General features: G+C 43.3%; 1 protein-coding gene across 1 annotated transcript; it reads left to right on the forward strand.

Moving 5' to 3' along the window:
• Nucleotides 1–206: 206 nt before the first annotated feature.
• LOC104509843 (protein disulfide-isomerase-like protein of the testis) lies at nt 207–26,810 on the forward strand. The gene is made up of 11 exons (XM_010151912.1): nt 207–405; nt 9,937–10,143; nt 13,064–13,197; nt 15,472–15,609; nt 16,340–16,450; nt 17,451–17,576; nt 18,540–18,737; nt 19,491–19,611; nt 20,977–21,158; nt 24,895–24,984; nt 26,739–26,810. Exons 1-11 carry the CDS (start codon nt 207–209, stop codon nt 26,808–26,810), a joined length of 1,578 nt encoding a protein of 525 aa, XP_010150214.1.

Here is a 26,810-nt window from a genome sequence, read left to right on the forward strand (position 1 = left end):
ACACTGCTAAAGCCGGGGAAGTAATTAACGACATTAATCTTCCCGTGGAAGTACGTAGTTGGCTCCACTGGTGGTAGGCTCCATTATCAACCTTATCAGCCTCTCGGTTTGGCTGATAGGACAGCAGCCATTTAGGCAGCAAACCCTGCTGCTTAGTGCTCCTTTGCTTCTTTCTTTCCTCGGTGACTGGATAAACGCAGGGCAAGATGAAGACACATCAGTTTTTGTTTCTGTCATTACTGTTTCTCACAGGCTTCCTGGCAGCAGACAGCATAAGCCCAAATGAAACAAAGCCAAAGAAAGCCAAACTCCCCAAAATAAAAAAGGAGAACAACGTACTCTTGCTGAAAAAGAGCAACTTTGACAGAGCATTGAAGGAAACCAAGTACCTGCTGGTGGAGTTCTGTGAGTATCAATTCCTGAAAACTGCAGAGCGTGACTGACGATGGGGCACTCAGGTATGCCTCTTCGACTGCTGCTGTGTCCTCCAAGAGTCCTTGTTCGTTTTGGTTTTCTCCAGATAACTATTTCTGACCATGACTACTGAAATGTGTCCCTTTTTGGTGTGGTTAAATACCAGTCTACTGCCTAAGACAGATGCTGACAGTAAGATGGGTCCTCACACGCACAGTGCTGAGTTGGCATTCTCTGCTTCCACTGCCTAATTTTGCAAATGTGTTTCACAGCAGTGATGGGTGAAACCCTAGATATTAAAAAAAGAATCAGAGGGCTTTTCTCTAGCTTGCACTTCATCAGCACTTTGTATGAGGTTTTGAAAGATGGTGTCTCTCCTCTGTGAGCATTTGGGCTTCAGGGAATGTTTTTTTACAACATTTTGGTCTCTGTAATTGCACTGTATAGGACTGCAAAACTCTTCCCCTGAAATCAGCACTTGGTTAGGTGAAGGCTGGTTCATGGTTTTTCTATTAGGCTTATGTTCATTCCTCATGGGGAGGAAACCAGTGGGACCTTTTGAGTAACTAACTTTGGTAGAAGGTCTGGCCATCTGAGCTTTACAGAAAGTAAATCACAAAAGCAAAAGCCAAACAGTACATGCTCGTGATGTTACCTACCTAAAAGTTCAGATATCGCATAATTTCCCACTCCATGAACATGTAGCTGTACTTCCTAGCAGCTTGCTGGTAGCAGAAACGCTTCAACCTGCATCAGAAAGCAAAAGCTTTGTCTCTGTTGCTTGGGCTTGACCTTGCTTCACTGTGCCATACTCACTGAGCTCAGCGCACGCATCCATTTAGGCTTAAATTATGCAAATACCTTGTAAACTAGCCCTCCATTAGAAGCAGGCATTAGAGAGAGGCACAGGCTGAAAACTCCAATCTATTTCATATTTGGAAGGGATGTTTGAAATTAAGGCAATAACCTAACTCTCTAGAAGTGCATGTACTGTGTGTTCTTTTGCCTCACTACTAAACCTGGTACGATAATAAGTAGTAGTAGTGTAGGTCAATCTGAAATGAAAACACTTGTATTTTCCTAACAACAAAATGTAAAATACACTCACAGCTTAATAAAACTAAAAATATGCTTGGATCATGCCAAACCTTTAATTAGTCCTAAAACAATGTTGTCTTCAAATATTTTTAAAACTTTCAGAACAATCATGGTTAGAAATTTCTTTAAAACTTAATCTTTAAGACTTTTAAACACTTCTGAAAGTATTGAAATTTAGCAAGATTTGGTTTATTAATTGTAGAGGGCCCAAAGCTATTTGCCATATTCAGTCTATGATCACTTTTGATCTCTCTGAAGACGCATAATTTTGGTGAAAAAATAATTTATCAGAGAAGAATGTATTCTCAGCTCTGTAAGAGCTGTTTCAAAGCACAGAACCTAAATGCCCAGGTCAGAGAAGAGCCTGCAGCCAAACCTCCAAACCTCCTTAATACTGGCAGAGCTGATCAACAATGAGATACGGCGACACACTTCAGGACTTTGACCCAATACTGAACGGAAAGGAGACGAGAAATAAAGAAACGAGAGATGAAAGAAAGATTGGTTCACAATACAGTAGCCCAGGGACTTGGGCACTCAAAGGATGTGGGAGATCTAAATTAGAATTTCTTCACTCTGCTTCAGAGCAGATTCGTGGCCCTGTCTCTCTGATATCCCATGCACAACTGGCGTTTTTCAGAAGGGAAGGACAAACATCTTCCACAGAAGTCACAGATGAAACACTGCTCCACAGACACACCTTGCTCGAGTGATCCTGGCTGCCTTCTGCTTTGAATTCAAGGTCACCACATCTGCCTGAAGGGCTTCCTGAAAACCCATGCATTGCCTTTCCCCTCACAAACCATAAAGGCATCTACAGTCCCTGCAGAAAATTACGAAATCACTCATGAGGGACGAGCTCCACAGCTCGGATGCATTATCTGGAAAACACTGGCCTCAGCCTCCATAGCTTTCTTGGGAGACATGCCACTGAACTGCCTCTGGGGCAGTGGAGACCATCCTGCAGCGAGGCATGGTCCGGGGATGTAGGAAACCTGAGGCCATAATGCTGAAACAGCTGGTTCATTTTCCACAATCATTTGTGTTGCCACAGCACAAAGGGCCTAAAGGTGGTCATGCCCATGTGCCTGCACAGAGAGGCCATAAAGCCCTAATATTTTATGTCCTACACCTTAAAACAGGTATCTTATCTAAATAAGATTATCTAAATAAGCAGTCTATGTGAACATGGAACTATTGAGGGATAACTCAGATAATGAGAGACAAAGCAATATTCCCCAGATCGCACAGGAAATCTGTGGCTTCAGAAATCCAGAAAGAATGTAAGACCTGAGACCTTTCTCTTCTTGACCCATTCTCAACCGAAGAAACACAGCCAGAGAATGGGGAGGAATCGCATGCTTCCCATGAAGTGGGATTTGTTCCACTGCTGTACTAACATGGGGAAAAGTTTGAGCTCCAAACTCTGATTCAATGCTCTAGGATCTGCCTTAGACCCATCTACTAAAAGAAAACCCCAATGCTTTCCCTGTTGCATACCATTGTCTACTTACCAGTCCCCCCTCACTGTGTCCCAGGACTGCCTTCTCTCAGGCTGGGTTTATTAAACCACAACACTGACGTTCGGCCGAGCGGCATCAGCCCGCCCCTGCGAGCGGAGCAAAGGGCACAGGGCAAGCACCCAGCATGGAAAGAAAGCAGTGACCCAGAAACCGGGCACTCTCCTGCGCTCATCCAACCCCCGGTGCAACAGGACTGAAGGGTCTTGTTGAAGACGTAACAAGGGTCAGGAAGGACACAGGAACAGAGGTTCCAGCTTCTCTTTGGTTTTTGGGAAAGGCACTGAGAGAAATGATGGGAACAGTGTTGAGCAGCACACAGCCATGTGCCTACGCTCCTGAGGATGCAAACCCTCCTGCCTGCCCAGCTGAACTACATGCTCCGTCTGCCCTAGGAGATCTGAGCTCAGAGCTCATGTGACAGGGCTCTTCTGCTGCAGTCCGTGGCATCTCCCCATCCACGCTACACAGACCAAACTGTCACTCAAATGCCTGCGAGCGCCAGGTATCCACACCACGTGCACCAGCAGAAGGTGGACCTTACACCAGCGTTGCCTGCAGGGTAAGTCCCTGCGATGACTGTCATTGCAGAATATTGTTGCTTTGAAAAAAAAATAAATCCCAAGCACTCTTATCCTCAGGGAGGATAAACTTTGCACACTTGTAAGCACAAACACTACACGCACCACTGCACACCGCTGCAAACTTAACCAGCTGAAGTCATGTATTACTTAAGCTGTTTTTTCCAAGGACAGCAAGTGCTTCAGCACAGTAACCTGACTGAACACAGCAAAACACAACTCCCCAAAAGCCCTTCATAAGCCGTTCCAGCTTCCTGTTGTCAGCGTGCTTTTCACAGGACTTTGCAACTGTTCCATGTTTCTCCGTGCCAAAGTAGTACTCAGATCCCTGAAAGAATACGGTGAAGACCATTCACGGTTCAGGCTTTCCCAGGCCAGAGTGGCAGAAATAGCCCACAGCATGCTCCAGCCCAGGGCTAAAACAGAGTGCGTCAGCCCACATCAGCTTCTGACCATCTCGTGGCTGGGACACGTGAAATGCACCCAGGCACACTGCTTCTGCAAAGAAGTATTAAACTGCTCCTTATTGTCATCGGCAGTATAATGGGTTTAAACACAGCAGGCACGTTACGGTAAGGGATGACCACCATTTAGCTGGAAGGCTAATGATGAACTGGAGGAACATGGTATCTCCACTAATGGCAGTATTTAGAGCCAGATTGGTCAAATAGCTGCCCAGATCTGCTCAGATATGGTTTAATCTGCCTTAGGCCAGACCAATGACCTCTCCAAGTCCCTTACAGCTCTTGTTCTGTAATCCTTTAACTTGGTCAGTGGCATATTTTGGGAAACAAACAATGGGTACAGAGCACATGCTAAGACCACTTTCTCCCACTTAAGAGAAGAATCCAGGCAAAGGCCAGGATCCCAGTGAATGTTTGACTCCCAAGATCTCTGCAAATGCCTGCTCCTGTCCTTTCCGGTGAAAAGTTTTCAGTTTCTAGATAAACATGGGAATCGCCTACGGACAAGCATATAAGCAGTGCAGACCTTGCTCTGCTGCTTTGTGTGCCAAGTGCACTCCCATTTATGAAAAAGTGATGTTTACCTTTTCTAGCAGAACATCTGTATACTCAGTGAGGCACTGGGTCAGCTGTAGGATTCCTGGAGCCTATGACTGGCAATCTATGCTGAGATAATGACAGTTAATAGGCAAGATGGGTGTTACACTTAAAGACAAACATCTCCTTTTCAAGACACAAAACCAGAAGTTGATGTTCTTGAAAAAAACCAAGAAATTGCTGCCTACATATACATGTAATTCATAAAAAGTGGGATTTCTGGGAAGCAGGGGAGGCCTGGCTGGTTTTGAATCAATCACATAGATCAGATGGTCACCTCAGAGTCAACATCCAAAGTGTATTCACTCCTGTGCTAAGGAATTTCAGCATACCGCAGTCTCCTCCCCACAGGAGGTAAATACACACAGTTCAAACCCACCTGAAACAGGCATTTCTTACAACTGAAGCTTCCTACAGGAACCCAGAGCAGTGTGATTAGCATGGGCCCCCATGTAGGTATCTCTTACTCATGCTTCTTCTATTGAATGTCTTGAGTAAGGGTTCAAACTGCAGAATAAGCCTCAATGTTTGCCCAGCAGAAGATCTCAAGTGAACTGCAAACTGCAAACATTAGATGAGCTCAGTTTAAAAGTACAGAGGTCAGCACAGGAGGTTAGGGGCTGTATCTCACTGCGGAAGCGAATGGGAGAATTCAAGGTCACACAACAAAGTCTGCAATTGCAGCAAGAACAACATCCTTCCACTCTGGTATGTTAAACACTAATCCATCCTTCATCTCAAGAGTCTTCTTGTGTCGTGAAACTGTAAAAGCAGCCCATGCAGAAGATGAAAAGCAGGACTGCTAAAATTACTTTCTGACCATGCCAGAAACTAACAGCAAGGAAGTCAGTATTTAGCAAGACAACAGGCATATTCACAATGACTGCAGCAACCACTAGCCCATCAATACAGACTGCAGAATGAAACTGGAGGCCAGAAGAAATAAGCTAAAAAAAAGAGGAACTCACCATGCTTTCATCTATACTCAGTTCAAGACTGTTTTAGGGTCATTAAACACACTTCTGTAGTAGCAAAGATTTTCTCTGTCCACATTTCAATGTATTTTAGTTCAGTAAGCTGCACTATGAAAAAAAGTAGCAGCTTACTCAGGCTATTGATGTGCTCAAGAGTCTCTCAACGTACAAGATTTCTGTTTTTCTTCCCACTTTTGCCATATCCATTTGGTGTGGCTTTGGGCAAAATCTACTCTGACAACCCATCTGAGCTGTTCTCAGATGCTGGATGGTTTGTTTTCATGATCTTTTGTACCATGATCAAATGACGGCAATCTGTTAGGATGCTCCTTTGGAGGTTCCCATCTGTTTTGGACAGGACAATGCACAAACCAGCAATGATGCAGGTCAGGAGGGAATTCAGTGATGCTTCCAAAAGACAAGTCAAAAAAATTATTTAGGAAAAAAAAATTAAAAATCTCAACAAACCCTTAAATCATCCTCTTTATTTACAACACAACTAAACCTACGGATAACAAAGACATTCTCCCACGGTTAATACAATCATAGAATCACAGAATGGTTTGGGTTGGAAGGGACCTTAAAGATCATCCAGTTCCAACCCCCTGCCATGGGCAGGGACACCTCCCACTAGACCAGGTTGCTCCAAGCCTCATCCAGCCTGGCCTTGGACACTTCCAGGGATGGGGCATCCCCAGCTTCTCTGGGCAACCTGTCCCAGTGCCTCCCCACCCTCTGTGGGAAGAACTTCTTCCTGATATCTAATCTAAACCTCCCCACTTTCCATTTAAACCCATTACCCCTTGTCCTATCACCTACAATGCTGTTCCTGACCTGACAGCCTTTGACGGAAGGGCCTCTGGCTTCCTGCATCTGAGGCACAGCACAGCAGTCGCTACGGCCATCCGGCCACCCAGGCATGTCCTCCCTGGTGACTCTGTTCCCTCCCGCCTGTGTCTGCCCTCGTACCCTGATGGTGCTCAGCTCCTCTGAGTCTGGAGCCCGTGACGCTGCGTGAGCCTCAGCAGCTGCTGCCCCACCTCAGTGCCTGGAGTGACTGGTGTCAGTAAAAATCTGAAACAGGGGAAGTGACACAAAACTCAAGCAAAGGTTCCAAATAAAAGGATTGATGATTTCCTGCAACACTCGAGCGACTTGAAAAATAAAGCACCTGGGAGGCAAACAGAGAATGAGTGGAATGAAAAGGAATTGATAGAAAGCTGAAGAGGAGTCTAATCACTCAGGAGAGCAGGGGAAAGGGGAGTGATGGATGTTTCCACATGCTCTCTGGGTAGTCAAGGAAACAATTTTTATCTCTCTGATGAATAAGGCTGCTCACTCACTGAACTTCTTTCGCACAGATATCAGGTTAATGGTACTTGGGTTTCTCCTGGTCCCTGAGTGCAGTGATTACTTTTTACGGGATGGAGTCATGCACTTTCCTCAGCTCCAGCAAGGAGCCCCTAAGTCTGCCAACTCTCATCATCTGAGCATGCCAGTTATGTTACTAGTTACCTGCAACTCTGCCTGTTCAGGCCATTCTGTGATGAGACCATTCTTAAAATATCTGTTTGGGATTCAAACATTTCAGAGGAAAATGGATCCCAAAAAACCCCCAAACAATCTGCATACATATCTAATGTCCACAAAGCTTCCCTGTATATTTGGGAAGCCTCTAAGTGGCTTCAGCTTCTGTGTCTGGACTTGACCAACAATTTCTTCTGCCTCTTCCCAAGACAGTCCTGTTTCACTGTGCACCAAGCATTTGATATTCCAAATTCCCAGCTGTGGCAAAACAGTTGTGCAACCTTAGGTTATTAGGAAAAAGTTGTTATATTGAAATTGCCCTTGGTGTAAAACATTGCCTTGTAATTAGCGAGAAGGTGCTGGATCCCTAAATGTCTTCCTGCTCCTTATTCCAAAAGCACTCTGTCAAGGGGAATGCACCCTTCCTCTTGGAAAGCCCAGTAACCCAACCTAACTGTTCTGGGCCACATACAGTCATTGTGTATCAGCACTCTTAAATTGCACAGCAGGTAAATTTTTTTTATTTAAAAGTCCACATACCTTTCCAATCATCTTAAGCAAAGACATTTCATAAAGGCTCAACACACAGTGTCCTAGACACAGCAGTGTTTTTACAGGGTAGACACGCTATTTCTTATGTTGACAGGTCAGAACTTCTAATAGACAGAGAATCATAGAATGGTTTGTGTTGGAAGGGACCTTAAAGATCATCCAGTTCCAACCCCCTGCCATGGGCAGGGACACCTTCCACTAGACCAGGTTGCTCCAAGCCTCATCCAGCCTGGCCTTGGACACTTCCAGGGATGGGGCATCCCCAGCTTCTCTGAGCAACCTGTGCCAGTGCCTCCCCACCCTCTCCGGGAAGAACTTCTTCCTGATGTCCAATCTAACCCCCCCCACTTTCAATTTAAACCCGTTACCCCTTGTCCTGTCACTACAGGCCCTTGTAAAAAGCCCCCCCCAGCTTCCTTGTAGCCCCTTCAGGTACTGGAAGGTGCTGTAAGGTCTCCCCGGAGCCTTCTCTTCTCCAGGCTGAACAAGCCCAACTCTCTCAGCCTGTCCCCATGGCAGAGGGGCTCCAGCCCTCTGAGCATGGATTTCTGCAGTTGCCTCTAGTGCATATTGAGATACAATTGGAGATACTACTGCAATTTTTTTTGGTGCTAGGAGATAACACATTACAGCCTTGTTAGGGAAAGGGTTCATAAGACCATTTTTATAATTTGGAAAAAGGAAATTGAAGTTAGGATAAAATCTCTTTGAAAATGTCTCTGTAAAAATCAAAATAAATTTATTCAATGAAACAGTAATTTTACAGGCAATTAGAACACAATTTGCTTTGGACTGATTCCTTAAGGCTCATTTACTTTATTTAGAGAAGTAACTTCTCTTCATCACCATGGTACCTGAGACACTAAGTTCAGTTCTACTAACAGGAAACCCCTGTGGCATGTTAGCAGCTGGTGCTGTTCCAGTGAGCCTAACACAAGATGGGTTTATATGTGGAAAAATGTGGAAGTGCCTACCAGGTTCATATTTTGAGAAAATAACATTATTTAATGCTGCTCTTCACATGCTTTGCTGTAGCAGTGCAGTGGAATAGTGATTGATGGGTGGGATTCAGAGCAAGGATAATGATGAATAATGTAGCATAACTCAGCACTCAGTTAGATTAGAGGTTTTATCTTTCATTTACTAGAACTCATACTGAAAAGTTCATTCACTTTTTTGATATAATTATGTTGGGCAATGTCTTCACCAGGTAGGCTGTAGAGCAGTGCATTTGTAATTTTGTGAAAGAACAAAAGACAGTACTTTCTTACATTTATGCTTTCACGTGTGCGCGGTTGTGTAAGTATATATCTGAATGTGTGTGTATATACACACAAGAACACACATAAATGTAAGAAACCAATGCTAAGTGGGTGTTTTTAACCTGTTCCTGTTTGAAAAGCATATTGAGGAAACTAAAAATTATCTGTGAATAATATAAAGTTTTTGCTGTTTATAATAAGACAAAATTAACAAGACAGTGTGTCTCCATTTTATCAAAAGAAAGTCAAATTCATTTTCTTTTCAAGTTGCAGAACTGCAAAACTCTAAGCCTTTACCTCTTATTTGACTTTGAATAAAGAGCATCCAAAGTGTGACTAATATTTTTCTCCTGTCCTTTTTTCATGTTAATATAATATACAGTCCCAAGGCCCAGACTAGGATGGCCCTTCTCCTTCCTCCAAACACACAACTGCCATGTGAGCTAACAAAGGGCTGTCCCACAGCACGCATGCAGAAATATATTGCCAGTCTCTAAAAGTCAATACTCTGTTACGCTCTTCTTCCATCCTCCACGGAAAAGGAGTTTCTCCATTAGGAAGTGTGCCTCAGTGAAGTGCTTACACTAATGGTATCTTATTACAGTCCTAGTGTGAGTAATATCTAACTCTGGCCTTGACCTCCCTTTAACTCATACCCAGAATGGTCAGTCAGACAAGCTACTTTTTAGTTCCACGTCATTTCTTCCCAACAGAAGACTATTACAATGATTCTGGCTGTTCACCGTGGCTGGTTCTAGGGCATGTGGAGTGGTGAACAATCAGCATCAACACAAAGAAGCAAAAAGCAAATATAATTTCTCATTTATTTCTGAGTCATAAAAGATCTTATTCAACCCCTCCAGCTACTACTTGACACAACAGCCTCCACTAGAAAGCTTCATGCTACAACCTACGTAACCCATTCTCTTTTGGTTGACCCTTTCCAGATGTTTCTTTATCTCAATCATCTCAGAATTTGTCCGAAGAATTTGCTGAGGCTGCACGACAGCTTAAAAAAGAAGCTCCAAGAATCCAATTTGGCAAAATTGATGTCACACACCAACATGATTTGAGAAAAGAATTTAATATTCGAGAGTTTCCTACTGTGAAATTTTTTGTGGATGGCAGCAGGGAAGATCCCATAGACTGCAAAGGTAAATTGTCTTATGCACTGGTAAGATAATGAAATGCAATGACAGGATGTACCTATCTATTATGCTGCTGAGAACAAAAATATTGACACTCAGATAAAGAATAAGCAAGGTAGCAAACTGGTTTTTCCCTTGGTTTTAAACATACAATTGTCTCTGTACCAATCCAAGAACTTGGATTTGAATTCATCTTGCACGTTTATAACTAAATAAGCTTCCCTGTGTTTAGTTCACACAGCCAAATTCATTGCTGGCGTGATTTCACCAAGAACAGAGAATCGCCCTATCAACCCTACTTACTCCCATTTACTAAAATAAACATAAATGAATTATGACAAACAAGAATCTGCTCCCAAACCTCCTTCCAGTTTACTGCAATTCCCACATGTAGTGTGCCTACAGAAGTTGGCTGGAGCAACTCTGCATCTCACAAGGAACTGTGAATTCCCCAAGTTCCTTAACATACAGGCATACTTACTAAGCCAAAGAAACGAATTTTGCAATTCAGCCATCAGAGGGAGCTCATATGTGGCTCAGAAAAACCAGAGTAATTTGCTTAATAACTTTCCATTAAAGACTTCAAAGCCAACAATATTGGAATAAGATTGACCTAAGCAATCCTGGGAAATCCAGGCCTTAGAGATTTTTCACTGAAAGTATATACAAAAAGATTTTCCCACCTCCCCACCAACTGACGGGCTTTTCCAACTGCACAACCTGGCCAAGTGCCCGCTAGTGTACTCTGAGCAGTTACAGCTGAGCCACGTTTAATACAGGCAACAACGAGGGAACCTGAAGTCTGCGCCCTGAGCCTTGTACACGGCCATGCGATTTCGTTACCTGCTGAGCCCCCTGTGGATGCTGCTGCTGAAAGCTAATCTTCAGTATTTTTAGTAACTTGCTTCTCCTCGCTATTGAATTTCTTAGCAAGTTCCCATCACCCAGACTTGTGCAAACAGCAGCTTCTGCACAAATGCCACTGAAAGCGTGACTTGCCGTGCTGAACTTTTATTAGAGGCGCTGATGCAGGAGAGCAAAAGCACCTACCTTCAGCCTCTGATTAAATCTATGGCGTTGACAAGAAAAGCTCTTTCAAACTGGTAAACCTATTTGGCAGGTAGGCTTTTAGGAACCGCTGAATACGGAGTCTCGTAACACAACATGCACCCAGTCCCCCTTCAGCAGAGAGCAGCTGTTTAAGACACACTTACCAGCAAGATGCAAGAAGTTAAACTGGCTTCTGCTCTGTGATTTGTGCAGGATAGCACCAACTGTTCAGAGCACACGTATCATCAATAATGACTTAAATTACATCGTGCTGTACTGGAAAATGCATATATACCACAAATAGTAAAATCTCACCCATTGTGTATGACTTTTAAATCGTTGAGAACTGGCAACTGAAAACGCTCAGCAACCACCCTATGACTTTTCACACAGAACTTGGTATCCTTCAGATTACAAATGAAACGGCAGACCTTGCTTAAATCAAGAAATCAAATCAAATATTTTATGGAACATGGAATTTTTGAATGGTTGTCGTGGCAATGGACATAGCCTGAAAGCCAAATCCTAGGTTTTGCAAATTCGTAATTGACAACTCCCAGACCAGGCTTCGGCCGGTAGAAGCAAGCTACACAAGCTGTTTAAAACAACCCAATAGAAAGGTAAATCACAGGAAAAATATGCTGAGGGGTTACGTCGCTGACGTAAGCTGCAAGAGCTCAATTCTGCATTTAGACAGCAGACGTCAAGCACTATGTGGCCACTAGATACTGCTCTGTGCTTTGGTCTGCAGCCTATACACTCCGGAGCAGATGCCTGCCTGCTCCCCCTTACAAAACCACCATTTTAAACTAGTTGCAGTGCAGCCTGCTGCAAAATGACTTGATGGCAGTAAATGGTCTGACTCAATTTGATCCCGACATATTGGTAAAATGCACAGTACCAGGACTTGCATCTCTGATAATCCACTTGTACTGCACATCTTGACTCTAGCACTTCACAGCACACAGACTCTTTCTTTTTCAGATAGAATTTTCATTAACCCTTTGCTTGACTCTTGCTTTGGTCCAACAAGGATGACATACTCATGGAGATGAAAGGGCTACTTTGCAGCTGAGATTTTCATTTCCTGAGCCTCAATTTGTGGCTCCAATTCCTCTGAAAACATAATAGCTAGAAATCTGCTTTTGAAAGACTCTCACGAATCCTAAAACTCCCGAAGACTTGAGGAGAATTTGCCAAATAAACACACTGACTGTAATCTCAGTAAAATTGGTGGCACTATTTTGAAACCCAAAAGATGGAACAATCCAGAATTAAAGGACAACTTTGACACTTCTGCTCTGACTCGTGTCTAGTGAAAAGTGAAGCTGCAGCACCACAGAGGAATTTTAACTTGTCTCTGTGCCTATCAGATCCCTTCTGCAGCACCACAGGAACAATTTTGACACCTAATTTAATTGAACAGACAGTTCAATAAAATCTGCAATTGCTTTGAAGTAATTTTGGATTAAACCTCAGGTCGATAGCTCTTTATAACTTGCTGTGATTTTGGGACACATGAAATCTCGCAGAACAGGTTTTCTAGTTGTCTGAATTTCCTCGTCTCTTTTCTCCATCTGTAATTAAGCAGCTAATTTGACATACAGCCATTTGCAGAGGTCCCAGAAAACACTGTACTGATCCATCACTGATCTTCTAGAGTCAGCAACAGTCTAAACGGTGACTAGAACCTGAGGTTGAATTTGGATGCTCCAAGTCCACTTTGAATCATCTTTAACGTCTATCCTAAAGGAGCCCAAGTCCATCCGTATTCAGCATCCTTCTGCACCTCCACTACCTCTGTCTTGATTGCACAGCAATTTGCCATTCGTTTTGATGGTCGTTGTAACGGTAATTTTACCTCTTCCCTCCACAGGAGTCAGACAGGCCTCAGCCTTTATTACATGGGTGAAAAGAAGAACAGGACCTAGCACTGTTTTAATCAACTCTACTGATCAGGCTGAAGCCATCATACATGCTGATGATTTGGCAGTGATTGGCTTTTTTAAGGTAATTCACTGGAAAACTGAAAAGCTGTTTTCTATTCCAACTTTGGGATATACTGCTTGCCATCACCACCAAATCCCTCACACCCAAAAGACCTAGAACCCACCTAAAAAATCCAGGCCCTCAGTTTTCTCTGCATTTTTCCTTTTATTTAATTGTTTCTACGTACATTTTCACACTTCTAGATGAGCAGCCCAGGCAGAGGTAAGAACATCTCACACCACAGCACTTTTCCTGAACAGGTTCCCAGGCACAGCCACCTACCACTCTGAGTGCAGCTTCCGAGTGCACGATGCTGCAGCAGTGCTTGCACAGCCCTGGTCACAGCAGACCTTCCTGCTTCCCCAGAGAAAGAGCGTCTGCCAATCCATCCCAAATTTGGTGGCTGATGGGAAGAGGGCAGAACTATTGACCTACCTATCCTTACTTAAATCCATCCTTTTCTTTGGAGAAACTTCACCCATTGCTGGTGTGGGTTATACTGCTGCTGGAATCTCCAAATGCAAAAAGTTGTGATCCCTGCCTGGAGTTTAAGTGATCTAAAATCTAGGGTTACCCGACCACTGCATTTCTCTTCAAACACAGCATAAAGTCATAGACGTGAATACCTGCAGGCTGTTCTGGTGAAGGAATGTTCCCTTTCTGCTTAGGTCCATAAGAAAGCAGTAAATACTGTCTAATATACTGGAGTGCCTTTTCTTCATTTTTCTATTTGATGATTTAAACAACTTCAGTGAAACTCGGGGGGGCAGAGCACAGCTCCATGAATATCATGCTAGCTGTGGCTTTTAGCTCTTGTCAGCTAAGAAATCTGCATGGATAGGAAGTCATGAAATATTACACTGTATATGATCCAAACCATGTGGTCCTTTCTCAGGCAAATTCCTACTAGTTTCCAGAGCTGAGTAAGGCTCTCTGGATTTGGGGCTGAATAATATAGAACAATAGTCAAATGGGGCAAAATAAATTTCAGCTGTCAAGGCATGCAGTCACAAGTCAGTAAAATAGAGTTTTTCCCTGCTTTTTCACTGTGTCCTTGAAATCTTTAATATCTGAAACAGTCAGTGAAGGATTTCCTCTAAATAAAGAGACTTTTATGTTGGTATCTCTCTGCCCCGTTAAAAGCACAGTGTCTGGACTCATACCTGAACTGATAAGGTCTCAAGTGTGCTGGCTACAGTGGATAGCCCAAGTTTTATGGATGTGGAAAACAGGATTCATTATTGAAAAGCCCATAGTAACAGAGCTGGTGAACACACACAGCATAACAGGACAAACTGTGAAAATGCTCTGAGTGCCCAGAATTCTGCTTTGCAGCAATCTGCTTGCAGCCGTGTCTGAGGGAAGGCAGTGTTCCAGTGCTGGGGCAGATTGAGAAGCCCTTGCCATTCCCGTGATGCTGGAGTTCCCTGAACCATGCTGATAGCAGATACTGCCTGCAGATGGGTTTGAGTGGATTCTGTGATTTCACTCGGGGGCTGAAATGACAATAGATGAGCAGCAGCTACGGCATGTCAGAAATCTAATGGGTGGAAGCCAACAAAATAGTGTCCAAGTAAATAAAGAGCTGTACTTGGCCTTCTATTAGTCACAGATTGCTCACAAATGTGAGTGCCAGGATGTGTTGGGAGGTCTCGGCATATAAATTACTATTCATCTAGCATGAAATAATTGTCTGATTAAATCAAATCTGGAAGCACTGTTGCCATTCATCATGCTTATTTACTATCAGTTTGAGGGTGGACAGCACAGTGACTATTTGACAGATGTAGGAGTCCAGGTCCCTGCCTTGAAGAGCTCTCAGTCAAAGCACCAAGCACCCCGTCAGGTCCTCCTGCAAGCAGTGAGCCCTCCCCTCTAACCCATCACACCCCGTGGCTGTGCAGATGAGCTGCAGCAGAGGAGTAGCTGTCGGTGCGATCCTTCCCAATCTGCAGAAGGCTTTGCGAGCACGGAAATGCAAGGGGAGCGCAGGGCAGCTGAGATCAGCACTGGAAGGACAGAGGAGACCATACACCACCCATACTGACCCTGCCCAGCCGACACTCGCTGGAAAGGTGAACACTCCAGGGGTGTCACAGCACGCCTAGGATCTCCCCTGTTGTAAAGGCGTCCCCTTGGAGCTAACCACGACAAGCTACACACCCTTCACAATTACACTCTCTACCTCACAAGCCTTTAGGGGCCTGCCTCACCCTTAGCACTCACTCCTACAGATCCTACACATCCTAGCAGGATGCAGGACAGAGTCTTAATAAATACTCTTTGTGGGACTAGGAGCTTCACAATGACAGTGTGGAAGTTTTCTCTGAGACGGCAAGAGAAGTGCCAGAGATGCCTTTTGGGATGACAGCCAGCGAGGACGTCTGTGCTCATTACAGCATCCAGAAGAACACTCTTGTTGTGTTTCAGAAGGTAGGAATGCAAGCCTAGCAGGCAAGGTGCAGTGAGCTGCCGTGGCAGCTTTGGGTGACGGAAAGGCAGTTTGGGAATTTTGCAGGTTAAATATCTTCCTAGTTGAAATTCAAACAGCTCAACACAAAAAAAATAGTGCATTCACATACTAGACAGCCAAGCAGGAGGCAAACAGCAACCTTTGGACAACTGATATTTTCAGCCTGGCTGCCTACATTCAGGCTCCTAATTTATAGTTAAGGATCTGGATAAAATGGCGTTATTTTCCAATCCACATTCTAATCAACATGTGCTGCCAGGTGCAGCGAGTTTCCCAGACATTTACCTTTTTTCCTTTGCATTGCTTCCAGTCAGGAATCTTCTTTACTTCCAATCCACAACAGAAGAAGCCAACAAGAACAAAACTACACAGGAGTAGTACCAACATTTAGGCTATGAGGTAGTCACACCAAGGACATCCTGAGTGAATGTCACTGTGTAGAGATACAGAAAAGATCTTTCAGTGTGTTAAGATTACCCAGCAAATTAAAAATGTCAGCTGTACCTTGAAATTTAGCGATAATCTTGTTCTGTAATCTAGCTGTGACATTTATTTTACAAGTTATGGAATTTCAGTTACTGAGGATCATAAAATAGCAAAGCTGAGAACAACATTTTAAAGTAAAGACAGTGTCTTTGCTCCTATAGTAGCTAAGGCAAACAACCTCACAAACTTCATTATTTGTCCAAGGGAAAGCCTGTGCATAATGAAGTGCTTGAAGATGGCAGACAGACCAAACTGGATCTAACGAGGCTAATCAAAACTTTCACCTTGGACTTGGTCACTGAATATAATCTCGAGGTATGTGTATTTCACAGTATTAACAACAGCCACAGGAGAAAGACTGGAAAGACAGGAATCAGTGCAGAAAGAGACCTAGGGAGCAATTCTGCTCCTTACAGTTTGAGCATTTTGTTTGCTTGTTTGACTAGGCCAACCCTAAACACATCTAGAAACATCAGTAGAATCCAACAGGCAGCTCTTGGTCTAATCCAGGCCAAAGGATGCTTCCCTCTAGCAAGATGATGTTTCTTAGAGGAGATGGGGAATAGCAGGACAAACAGTGAACTTGCCTGACCTTGCAAAATCATCGCTCCTGTAGAGGCATCACAAAGGCCTGGGCTGCTTCTGCTGCAAACGAGGTGGGATGGGAGGTAGGAAGGTCAGTCCCTATGCTGGCTCCAACCTTTCCACTCCCATGCAGCAACCGAGTCTTCTGGGCCACGACAAGGAAGAAACCAGCAATAACTGTTGGTACTGCAGACACGAAGGGAAAGACATGGAAATATCTGCTTGCCTGGAAGACACCCCATTGCCTCTAATCATGGGGTGGCATGAGAAAAAGGGCAGCTCTGTGCAAGGAAGGAGACGTAAGATGCTGATGCTAGCCAGAGTGAAGGAAGTACCCAGCCAGGTCTAGCTCCTGCAGCTGCTGCAGTTGGGCCTCTTTGGGTAGCACTGCCTTCTACTTCCAGCACATCTCCAGCAGTAACTCTCCAGTGTTTTACACAGGAGGTCGGGCTGGAAGGTAAGAGTCTCTCCTGACTGTAAAAATCTATGAATAACGATGAGGTTTCTCCTGGAACAGGGAAAACACTCAGCAGCTGCTGACTGTTCTCACTATCTTATGAAACAATGAAAACAATGAAAAAAAAATCCAATGGCTGTGGAAATGATTGGGAACTGAGTCTTAAAAGTAAAATTTGCAATAGCAGAACTGAACGATACTGATACTCTGAGCCTCTGATTCACTGTCCTGCTTACAAAGAGTGGAACAGATGTTGAGCCTTTTGTTTCCCAGACATCTGTGAAGATTTTTGACGTCCCTGTTGAAAATCACATCCTGCTGTTCACCCCAACGAACTCAGAGACATTCAAAGCGGTTTATGGAAACTACAAGTCTGCTGCTGCGGAATTCAGAGGAAAGGTTTGTAATGTTGAATCCTGCTTTGCAAATATGAATGCCAAAATATCAATGCCGAACTACTCACTAATGTTACTGGTAAAAGTACACTCTGTCAGGCCATCCTTGAAGTCTACCAAACTATTAAAAAACAGTCTCGGTGACTATTCTCTGAGTTTGTTAATGACTTAAGCTGAGAAATAAAATTCACTTGAAAATGATTCTTTAAAATGCAAAGATCACATGAACAACACTAATTCCACCTGCTCCCAATGAACCCGTTCCTGATTTTACAAATATGACTTTCTAAGATCAAATTCCAACGAAAGATAGTATTAGCAAGGTTCTCGCAATTTCTGCTGCTGCCAGGAAATGACATGAGGATCTCAATGTATTGCCTGAACCAAGAGCTGGCACCTGCTGCAAAACCAGAGAACTACTGCGAGGTATCTGCATAGCCTTGTATCCAGCAGACGTTTGTATGAATATAAACAGGTCTAGACAGTCATACACGGAATTATTTCAGTTTTCCATTGTCAATCACTTTGGTGCTACTTCTGCTCCAAGTATGTGGACACTGAGGAATGGTAAGTTATCTTGCAATATCACACATCATTATTGGTAAAGACGTGGGGATTACAGGTGTTTTGACTCTTTTGTCCTGTTAATATTTATTAGGAAGAGCAATAAGAGCTTTGAGGGGTAATTTAGAAGTGTTACTAAAATGGGTGATAGCAAATGCCTGTGAAAGGACGGAAGGAAAAGCTCCAATCCTTTTGGATGTTTCATCATTTGTTATTAACGAGAATCAAGGTAGGATAAAGTCCACAGTTGTTGGTTGTTGGACTAAGACCAAAAACTGGTTCTACAACTCCTTGTATTTAAGGTTAGATCCTAACCCACTGCCAAGCTCCATACTCCATGTCTCTAAAATGGCTAAACCAAAGCTGGAATACTCAACCAGATGCATGCTCTCTCTATTGTTAGATAATGTTTGTCTTGGTGGACACTAATGAAACAAGGAATGGACGAGTTTTTGAGTATTTTCGCATCAGGGAGGTTGATGTTCCCGCCGTGAGAATCCTAAATCTGACAAGTGATGCAAAGTACAAAATGCCTGCAGATGAGGTGACTGTGGAGAACCTAAAAGAATTTTGCCAGAACTACCTAAACGGAAAAGCAAAGGTATGTCCATTACTAATGAGAAACCCCTCTACTACACCAGCTAAAACACTAATAGATTTGTAAAACATCCCTTTTGTAATTAGAACAGTGTCCTGTTCCGATCATCAGTTTATTAATCCACTCTTGTTCTGACGCATTCATCTACGGCTGTTGACAGAGCATTCCTCTGTATTTAACAGAGGAAATATGGATGAGGTGGACTACCAAGTTCTCCAGTCCTCCTATCTAAAAACTGGATGAATAATTTGTGGCCCAATATTTTGGTTGATTTCAGCTGATGCTTCCTAGTGGTTTAAAAACTGCCCAGGTACCACGCTTTCCAATGCTACAATGGAGATACTTCACTCCATTAGCTGGGAGAGATGCAAACAATGACTGCAACAGATTCCGGGGTCAGAGAGAAGTCCAGTGAAGAGAAAATTGACAGTATCAGGGTCAAATTCAGAGATTTGGTGTTTATAGACATGTTCCAAAGGGTCGTTTTCAAATAACCTATTATGGAGCCTGTACTGAAGAGAGACACATGGAATTCTCACTACCAACTATGCAGGGGTGCGTGACCACAGCTCCCCAGCGAAGGAAGAGAAGGTAGTGCCTGAAGGCTGGCTACGAAGTAGAGATGTAAAAAACAACATACAGTAATAGTGCATATCAGGTAGAGAAATGTCCCACTGGTCTCACATTAACTTGAGCTGGAGCATGGTTTCTCATTGCTCCCTGCACCTTCACAGCAGTGTTTCTGTTTCTGCTTAGCCACATCTCCCTAGTGAAGAAATTCCAGAGGACTGGGACAAGATGCCTGTCAAAGTGCTCGTTGGGAAGAATTTCAACAGGATTGTCTTCAATAAGACCATGACTGTGTTTGTTATGTTTTGTAAGTGTTATTGTTGCATTCAGATTTTAAGCTGCTTTAACATGTTCAATTGGAAGTGGAAAACCAAAGCTCATGCTCACATACCAACCTAATCTTTGTACTTTGCAGAAGACGAGCTTAACGAATTTTTGTTGTCTGATGAAAGCATTGAAGAAAAATTTGTTTTATCTATGGAAACACCGTGATACCTTTGCTGATTTAGGTTGCACTGAATAACACTGGATCCCTAAAGTAAATATTTGTCAAGGCCATATCAAATCTCCGTGTTGAAAGACAAAATGACACGAGAACGTCATGTTGTACAATGGAACATTACAGCCTGCTGCACAGTGTGAGTCAGGCTGTCTTCCAAGGGCAGGAGGAGAGTTAAGTGAGGTTGTCTGGTGTTAATGCTCCAGGATTAAATCCCAGAGAGGAGCTGTGGTTTAGCAAATCATAACTCCTGTTTTCCTCCTCTGTCTGCAAGGGAAGTGGCTTTCCTAATTGACTCTTCCCAGCAAGAAACCACTGCTCTAACCCTGTACCAGCCAGCAGGGACTAGTTTGTGCCTGTTATTTCAGTAAAGCAAACATGCAGCATTAACATGGACAAGTAGCTGTACTGTCCTGAATCCCAGAAATTCTTAAAGGTAATATGTTCCTGCAATCCTCCTTGTTGGCTGCAGCCATTTCATTCACACAAGGAGTTTTTACATTTCGGTCTTATGAACAAACTTATCTAAGCAGGAACTAAACAAAGCCCCCCGGAAATGAAAAGCTGGTAAATGGGATGTGGTGTATTCAGGAAAGTACCCCAGAAACTTTAATTCCCTCTAAACTGAGTATGATCATTATTCTTATGACTGAAATATTGCGACCACGTTGTATGCTATTTAAGGGGATACTGGGTTCTCAGCATTTGCCTTTTTGATAACGTGCATGAATGCTCAGAGTCAAAACACCACCATACGTCAAACTCCCCTTTCGGTGTAAATACAGCATAGTTTATGAACACAGTTAAATTTTAGCATGCAGAAAGCATTCTGTGCTTCTGGCAAGTATCTCACCATGGGAATGATGCAAGAGTTACTTGGGTTGCATTGGTTATCTGGCACACCTCCCCGGCAAAGCCATGTGACAAGTGGTGTGTGTTTATTTAGTGTCATAGGAGGCCAAACAGAGCAAAAGCAGCACTGCTATCAGAAATGCACTAGTGAACAGCTAGTTATCACTGCATGAAAACTCATGAAATTCATAAGGATGAATGATTTCAACTGACCACAACTGAAATCCAAACCTTCTTAATTGTAAATGGGTGCCAATGATTGCACCAGCACATGCCTTTCTGCCAGACTGTATCCTTCCACTTTTATTTGTAAATTTGCAGATGCCCCTTGGTCCTATGACTGCAGAAAACTCCTGTCAACCTGGGAAAAGCTAGGAGAGCAGTATGAAAGTCGCAAAGACATAATCATTGCGAAGATAGATGTCACAGCGAACGACATCCTGTCTGTTGGATTAGACCGCTATCCGTTCTTCAGACTCTTTCCTGCTGGACCAGATGAGCAGGTGAGAATCTGACGGGCAAGTATGTGGAGACTCAACAGCACACCAAGGGGGGGACATGTGTGTGTGTTTGCACATGTGTGTGTGTCAAGGTGAAAAAGGAGTCCTTTCATTAAGAAAGCTTTGGTTCTTATCTACTCAACACTGGATGCATTGCTGTCACGAACCTGAGTTAGAGGAGAAACCCTTCTATGGTCTTCTCTGTGTGGGGCTGTGGCAAGAGTCCATGTATCATTTACCAACCTGGACCTACACGTCTTTACACCTTTACATTCTGCTGTTTAACAACCTCCAATCTGCCTGTTGCGTTCTAGCAAGTCTCAGCTCAAAGTCAACTTACAGGTACCTCCTGATCATTGCAGTGCCTTTTTACTTCAAACCATGACAAGAGATGTACTGGCACAGAACTAGCCTGTGCCAGTTGTTTCTGGAGCAGGTATGACTATAGCCTCTAAAATGCTGGTACTGCCCTTGTTACATACTCTACATTTTCGCAAAACCCAAATCCTGAAAATTTCTTCTGTACACTTAGGTCAGTAATTTTACTTCATTGCAGTATCACAGCCTCAGTTGGGAATAAATATTTGTTGTCAAGACCAATGATCTTTATAATATGCTACCTAATACACCAGCTATATTACACAATAATAAGAAAATGCTGCTGAAAGAGGAGGCAAAGAAAAATATTAAATCACTACATTCCTCCATCTATGTAGATAATCTGATTAGAATGAAAATCTCTGAAGCAAAAAAAAAAAAAATCTAAGATACTGTTATAATTAAGACATTTCTAAGCTTTTAATTTTTCTTCTTAGTCCCAAACTTAAATTAAATTCTAAGACATTTGCCCATGTCTTCATTTAACTTTTGAAGGTGAGATTTTCCTCTTGGATGTGCAGGCACAGCTTCTAGTGAATTGAACTGCAGTCCTGCACACTCGCACTGTTTAGTCTTTATGCAGAAAAGCAGAAACCCATTAAATACCCATAATAAATGTTAGTTGGTCAAAAAAATATTAGTAACAGCTTCCATTAACTAACAAAGGATTGTTTCATATTTACAAATCACCTGAAATGAAAGAGTAGTTAAATCTCAAGTTCTTCCTTGTGCACCATGTTTCTATACTAGATCCCTCAAGTTCAGAGATTTTGTCTTTTACTTGACTACCAGGCAGGTGTCCTGTCCATGTCTGTAGTCTTGCAGATCCAAGTGTTCCGGCCTTCTTCCTGATGGCTCTATGTGAACAGCTGGCCAGAGACAGCTTTACTCACCTCAGACCATCATAAATGATCCCAGACACACGCCAGCCCTTAATGCACAGTCACTGCCACAGCTCTCAGTCATTTCCTACACAACCAGCAGTTCTACCGGGAATTCTCCCACATACACTTGTCCTTTCCTAGGAGTTTGCCAGAGTCAGAGCACAGGATACAAATGTAGTACCACAGTGTGCCAAGGCTCAGAGTAGCTACTGTGTTTTTCACTGTATAGGCACTGCCCCCAAATTATGAATCCTACTCCCTTACAGGGGCCGTGAAGAAACACCCCTGATGCAACCATGGTTTCACAGACATCTTTCCTAGCCTTCAGTGTTTTGCTAGCATTAGAAACAAACCACACAAACTTTCCAATTACCTCCTCCAATTTGTCGCGTTGTTTAAGGACTAAGCATGAACTGAACACTAGCACAGACGCAGTGGGAACTCTAGAGATAAAATAACTATCGGAAGACTTCGAAAGCACATCAAAATGCATGTAAAGGAGACTCTAGACAGGACATCAAAATGCATGGACAGAAGTCTGACCCTGCTTCTGATAAACCAAGGGAAGTGTGCCTAACACAACAGAACCCAAAGCTGTTTCTAGAGCTGGGCTATCATGTTGTCTGGCCACCACAGGTACCCTGACACCTCCTCCAAGGCAAAGCCATGGGCAGACCACGGGACTCTGTGGTCAGTCCCTTCTAAGCACGCTCACCTGGTGAGAACATATCAGAGAGCACCCTCCTCCCAACAGAGGGTATCTGCTAAGTCCCCAAGCTATCAACTGTCTTTTTTCCAGTGGACTGCCATTCTTTAGTCTGTTTAAGAACAGGTTCAGCTTTTCCTGAAGTTAATAACAAGTCACCCTCTTACTTTCAGTGGACACTAAACTAGATGCACGACATTTTTAAATCGGGAGCCACTTCAGGTTAACTAAGTGGAGCTGGGTGAGCTAAGAGACCTAGATCTACAGCTGGGCGTTTAAGCCTATGCCCAGTTTCCCAAAGCATTGAGCGTTCCCGTAGTGGGGAGCAGTTATAGCCAGAGCTGAGGGAACAAGAGAGTGAATCTGATGAATTATGTGGAGGAGGTAGTGACCAGGCATTATCTGAGCGCCATCTGTGAAACTCATGACAACTCATCCACTGCATCATCAATTCAAATTTACATGAAAAACATGCAATCTTTCAGATGGATTTAAGACGATTCTATGTTTCTATGGATTAAGTGAGAAAAATAACATTTACATAGTCTTACGTGCTGATTATTCTAATGAGAAGTGTTGACACATATCCTCAGTCACCAACGCAGGGATCAGCTGCTTCTCTGGCTTTACAGGTCCATCATCAACCAGCCATCACCAGTCAATAAAAATCAAGACTCATCTGAGAATATTAATTGCCTTCAGAGGAATCAAATAATCTTTCTCAAGTAACTTAAGCTTGCAAGCATATAAAACCAAACCAAACAAACAAAAAAACCCCCCACCTTCAAGACTGCCACACTTCTTATTACAAGAGAATACCTTGCTGAAGAGAAATACCAAACCTGTGTGTACTTTTAGAGAATTGACTAGAGCATGGAGGGGTTTTGTTTGCAGTCCTTTGAATGCAAATGGGGCATGAGAGTAACGCAGCATTATCGGTCTCAGTGGGAGTGAGCGAGCTTGACCCAAGTGGGAACAGTAATCTGCCTGTTTCTAAATGCACTCAGGTAGCAGCAGACAATTCCCGATGTCAGGCACATGAGCTTCTATAACTTCTTATTAAGATTTGTGCAAGGCCCTTTTATACTTGGGGGGGGGGAGGTGAGGGAGGGTTGTGGCACATGGGGGCAGCAAGATGAATCTTTAAAATACAGTATCATGCCTAGACCTACTCAGAGAATTTAAGCTCTCAATTCAAAGTGCTTCTTCCACTAAACTTCCTCAGAAGAAAATCCTCAGTAAACACCCAACTTATGGTGAAATGTAAATAAATTAATGTCACTGCTCATCTTCCTCCTGTTCTTTCAAGCTGTGCAACAGCTGTTACTTCTGGATTGTGTACTTCCAAAATTTTCAGCATTTATAAATAAAGATAAAATAAAGATTTATTTCCATCAAAATCTTTAGGCAGCTTTGAGTATCATGGTTGGAGACCTACAAGGCAGCTCTTCAAAATATTTTACAAATGTTTATTGCTAAACACAGAAAAGACTGATGTCAGTAAGCACAATCCCAGACTAGTATTATACAATAATGGTTATGGTTTTTTACACAAATCCTTTTCTTCTTAGGGATTTAAGTCTATTTCTTCTTCACACTTGAGTTTCAGATGACGTTGGAACCTGCTGTGCCTCTGCCTTTGCTTTCTGCGCTGAGCACAGAAGTCTAGAGTTTGGTCAGTCTAAAGAACTGAAACCCTCCAGCTGATTATGCTGCTTTTTCCAGCATTTTTTGTACAGAGTTAAATAATTAACCTAAAAACTTTTTTCAGGTGGTGGCCTATACCGGGGAACATACCTTGGAGGCATTTTCTGAATTCATAGAAGAACAAAGCAAGAAAAAAGCAGAACCAGGAGAGAAGGTAGGCCTTTGATCCAGACACTGGCTGATCTGCCGGGCAATCCCAGGCATGTTCACCCCTTGTGTGGGCCGACCCGAATGGGCTGTAGCACAGCCACCCGTATGGGCTTCAGCCACCTCTCAAGCCAACACCTGGGTGGTTCTTCCCAGCCCTTAGCTCGTCTCAGGTGGGCTAGACTCAGCATAGCCACGCTAGCTGCAGCCACACACCACTGCCTGGCAGCCCCACGCCCACTCACATCCTTGTTTTCGTCACATGAAAGCCTCTTCTCCCACTGCTCCTGCTGTCACTGAGTCACTACGTTGACACTCCGGTAGTAAGGACTGCACGGCAGAAAGGAACCTGCACCCTGACAGGTATAAGCAAAACTTTGTCAGGATTTTAGCTGGAAAAAAGAAGCCCCAGCTCGGTTAGTTCCAGCTAGAGAAGACAGATTGTTCAAATACCCATTGCCCACTTCATCCTGCTACGTTCAGTGCAGCTGCTCTTCTTCGTAAAGCAAGGGCACAGCCGAGGGCAGAGGTCTCCTCTCTTGGCAATCTGGTTACGATTATTGTCTGATTTCTCAACCCTTTCTCCTCTACTGTAAATCACTCCAGATAAGCATTAGCAGTCCCAGATCATTCTGTTATTTAATCCCAGACATTTAACTGCAAAAAGACACGTGAACAACAGGAGCAAGCTCCATGCAGACAGCTCCAGGCAACGGGAAGAAACGTGACATACAGATGGATACACTGTCCACCCAGTGTAAGAGTCATGGGCCCACACTGGCTGGCAGTGAGGCAGATCCACAGGGTAGCAATAGTTATCACGAACGCTCTTTTCGGCTAGGGAAACTGTCTGTGGGTGGGAAAACTGTTTTGACTTTTCAAGCTTATTTCCACCAGAGGCTTCGATTTGCTCCTGAATTCAGTGCTTAAGCAGGTGGTTACAGATGGAGAGAGATGACTAAACTAACACTGGGACACAGAAGTCTGCAGTGAAGGATCAGGCATCTAGCTCTGCCCAGTCACTGCGCAACTCTGTTTTCCAATACCCAAAACTTACATTTGGTCTCTGCAACTGTTGCAGGTTCTTAAGTGATGCATTTGAAGCAAATCTGTTGAGTCTTACACACAATCTTTTACATAGAACGTTAGAGTTGTGTGTATTGTCTCATTTCTTTGTGCTTTTTTTCACATTAAAGCAGCAGTAAAAATAGCCAGTTTGGGAAACACCATTCAAAAACATGGTCTGTGTAGCAAAATGGGTAAACAACTGGGATTTGCTCATCTGTTCATTCTCCGTCCTTACCTGACGCCCACCAGATTTTCCCAGAAGACTGCAGTATTAGGCCATCTGCAGTACAGTGCTGATGTCCGGTCCCCTGTTGGAGTAATCATCATACTCACCCCAAGTACTCACAAACACACACCCAAGATAACTAGGAAGGTAGTTGCTTTTGAGATTGCTTAGGAAAGACTGTCTTATGCCCGTCAGCTTACCGAACATGGTTTTCCAAGTTCTTATTAAAAACCCACAAAAACCCTCATCTAAGCTTTGCCAAAAACCAGTGAAAAGGTTTGAAAACAAAACGCATTTTAGCACCAGCTGCATGGCTTCTGACCTCATTAACAAGTTCCTTGGTTGAAAAGATGAAAATCTGAGGGTTTTTTTTTTATTATTTTTTTAGTAAAAGAATTACTAGAGCAATTCTCTTTGTGAACATCAGTAATAAGCAGCTTTGCTCTTGCATTTCCCTGTTTTAAAAGGATCCTTCGGGAGGAATCAAAGAGGATCTCAGCCAAAAAGAGACTGTAATAACAGAGAAAGAAGAACTCTAA

The sequence above is a fragment of the Eurypyga helias genome, unplaced genomic scaffold (genome assembly GCF_000690775.1).
Source record: "Eurypyga helias isolate BGI_N326 unplaced genomic scaffold, ASM69077v1 scaffold18855, whole genome shotgun sequence".
In the NCBI taxonomy this organism is placed as follows: Eukaryota; Metazoa; Chordata; class Aves; order Eurypygiformes; family Eurypygidae; genus Eurypyga; species Eurypyga helias.

Bases quoted from the DNA above. Each gene is read 5' to 3' on its own strand.
- LOC104509843 (XM_010151912.1), top strand. From the start codon at position 207: ATGAAGACACATCAGTTTTTGTTTCTGTCATTACTGTTTCTCACAGGC. The intron at 13,198-15,471 runs GTAATTCACTGG...TTGTGGGACTAG, and splicing joins CAGTGATTGGCTTTTTTAAG to GAGCTTCACAATGACAGTGT. The intron at 17,577-18,539 runs GTTTGTAATGTT...CTCTATTGTTAG, and splicing joins CTGCGGAATTCAGAGGAAAG to ATAATGTTTGTCTTGGTGGA.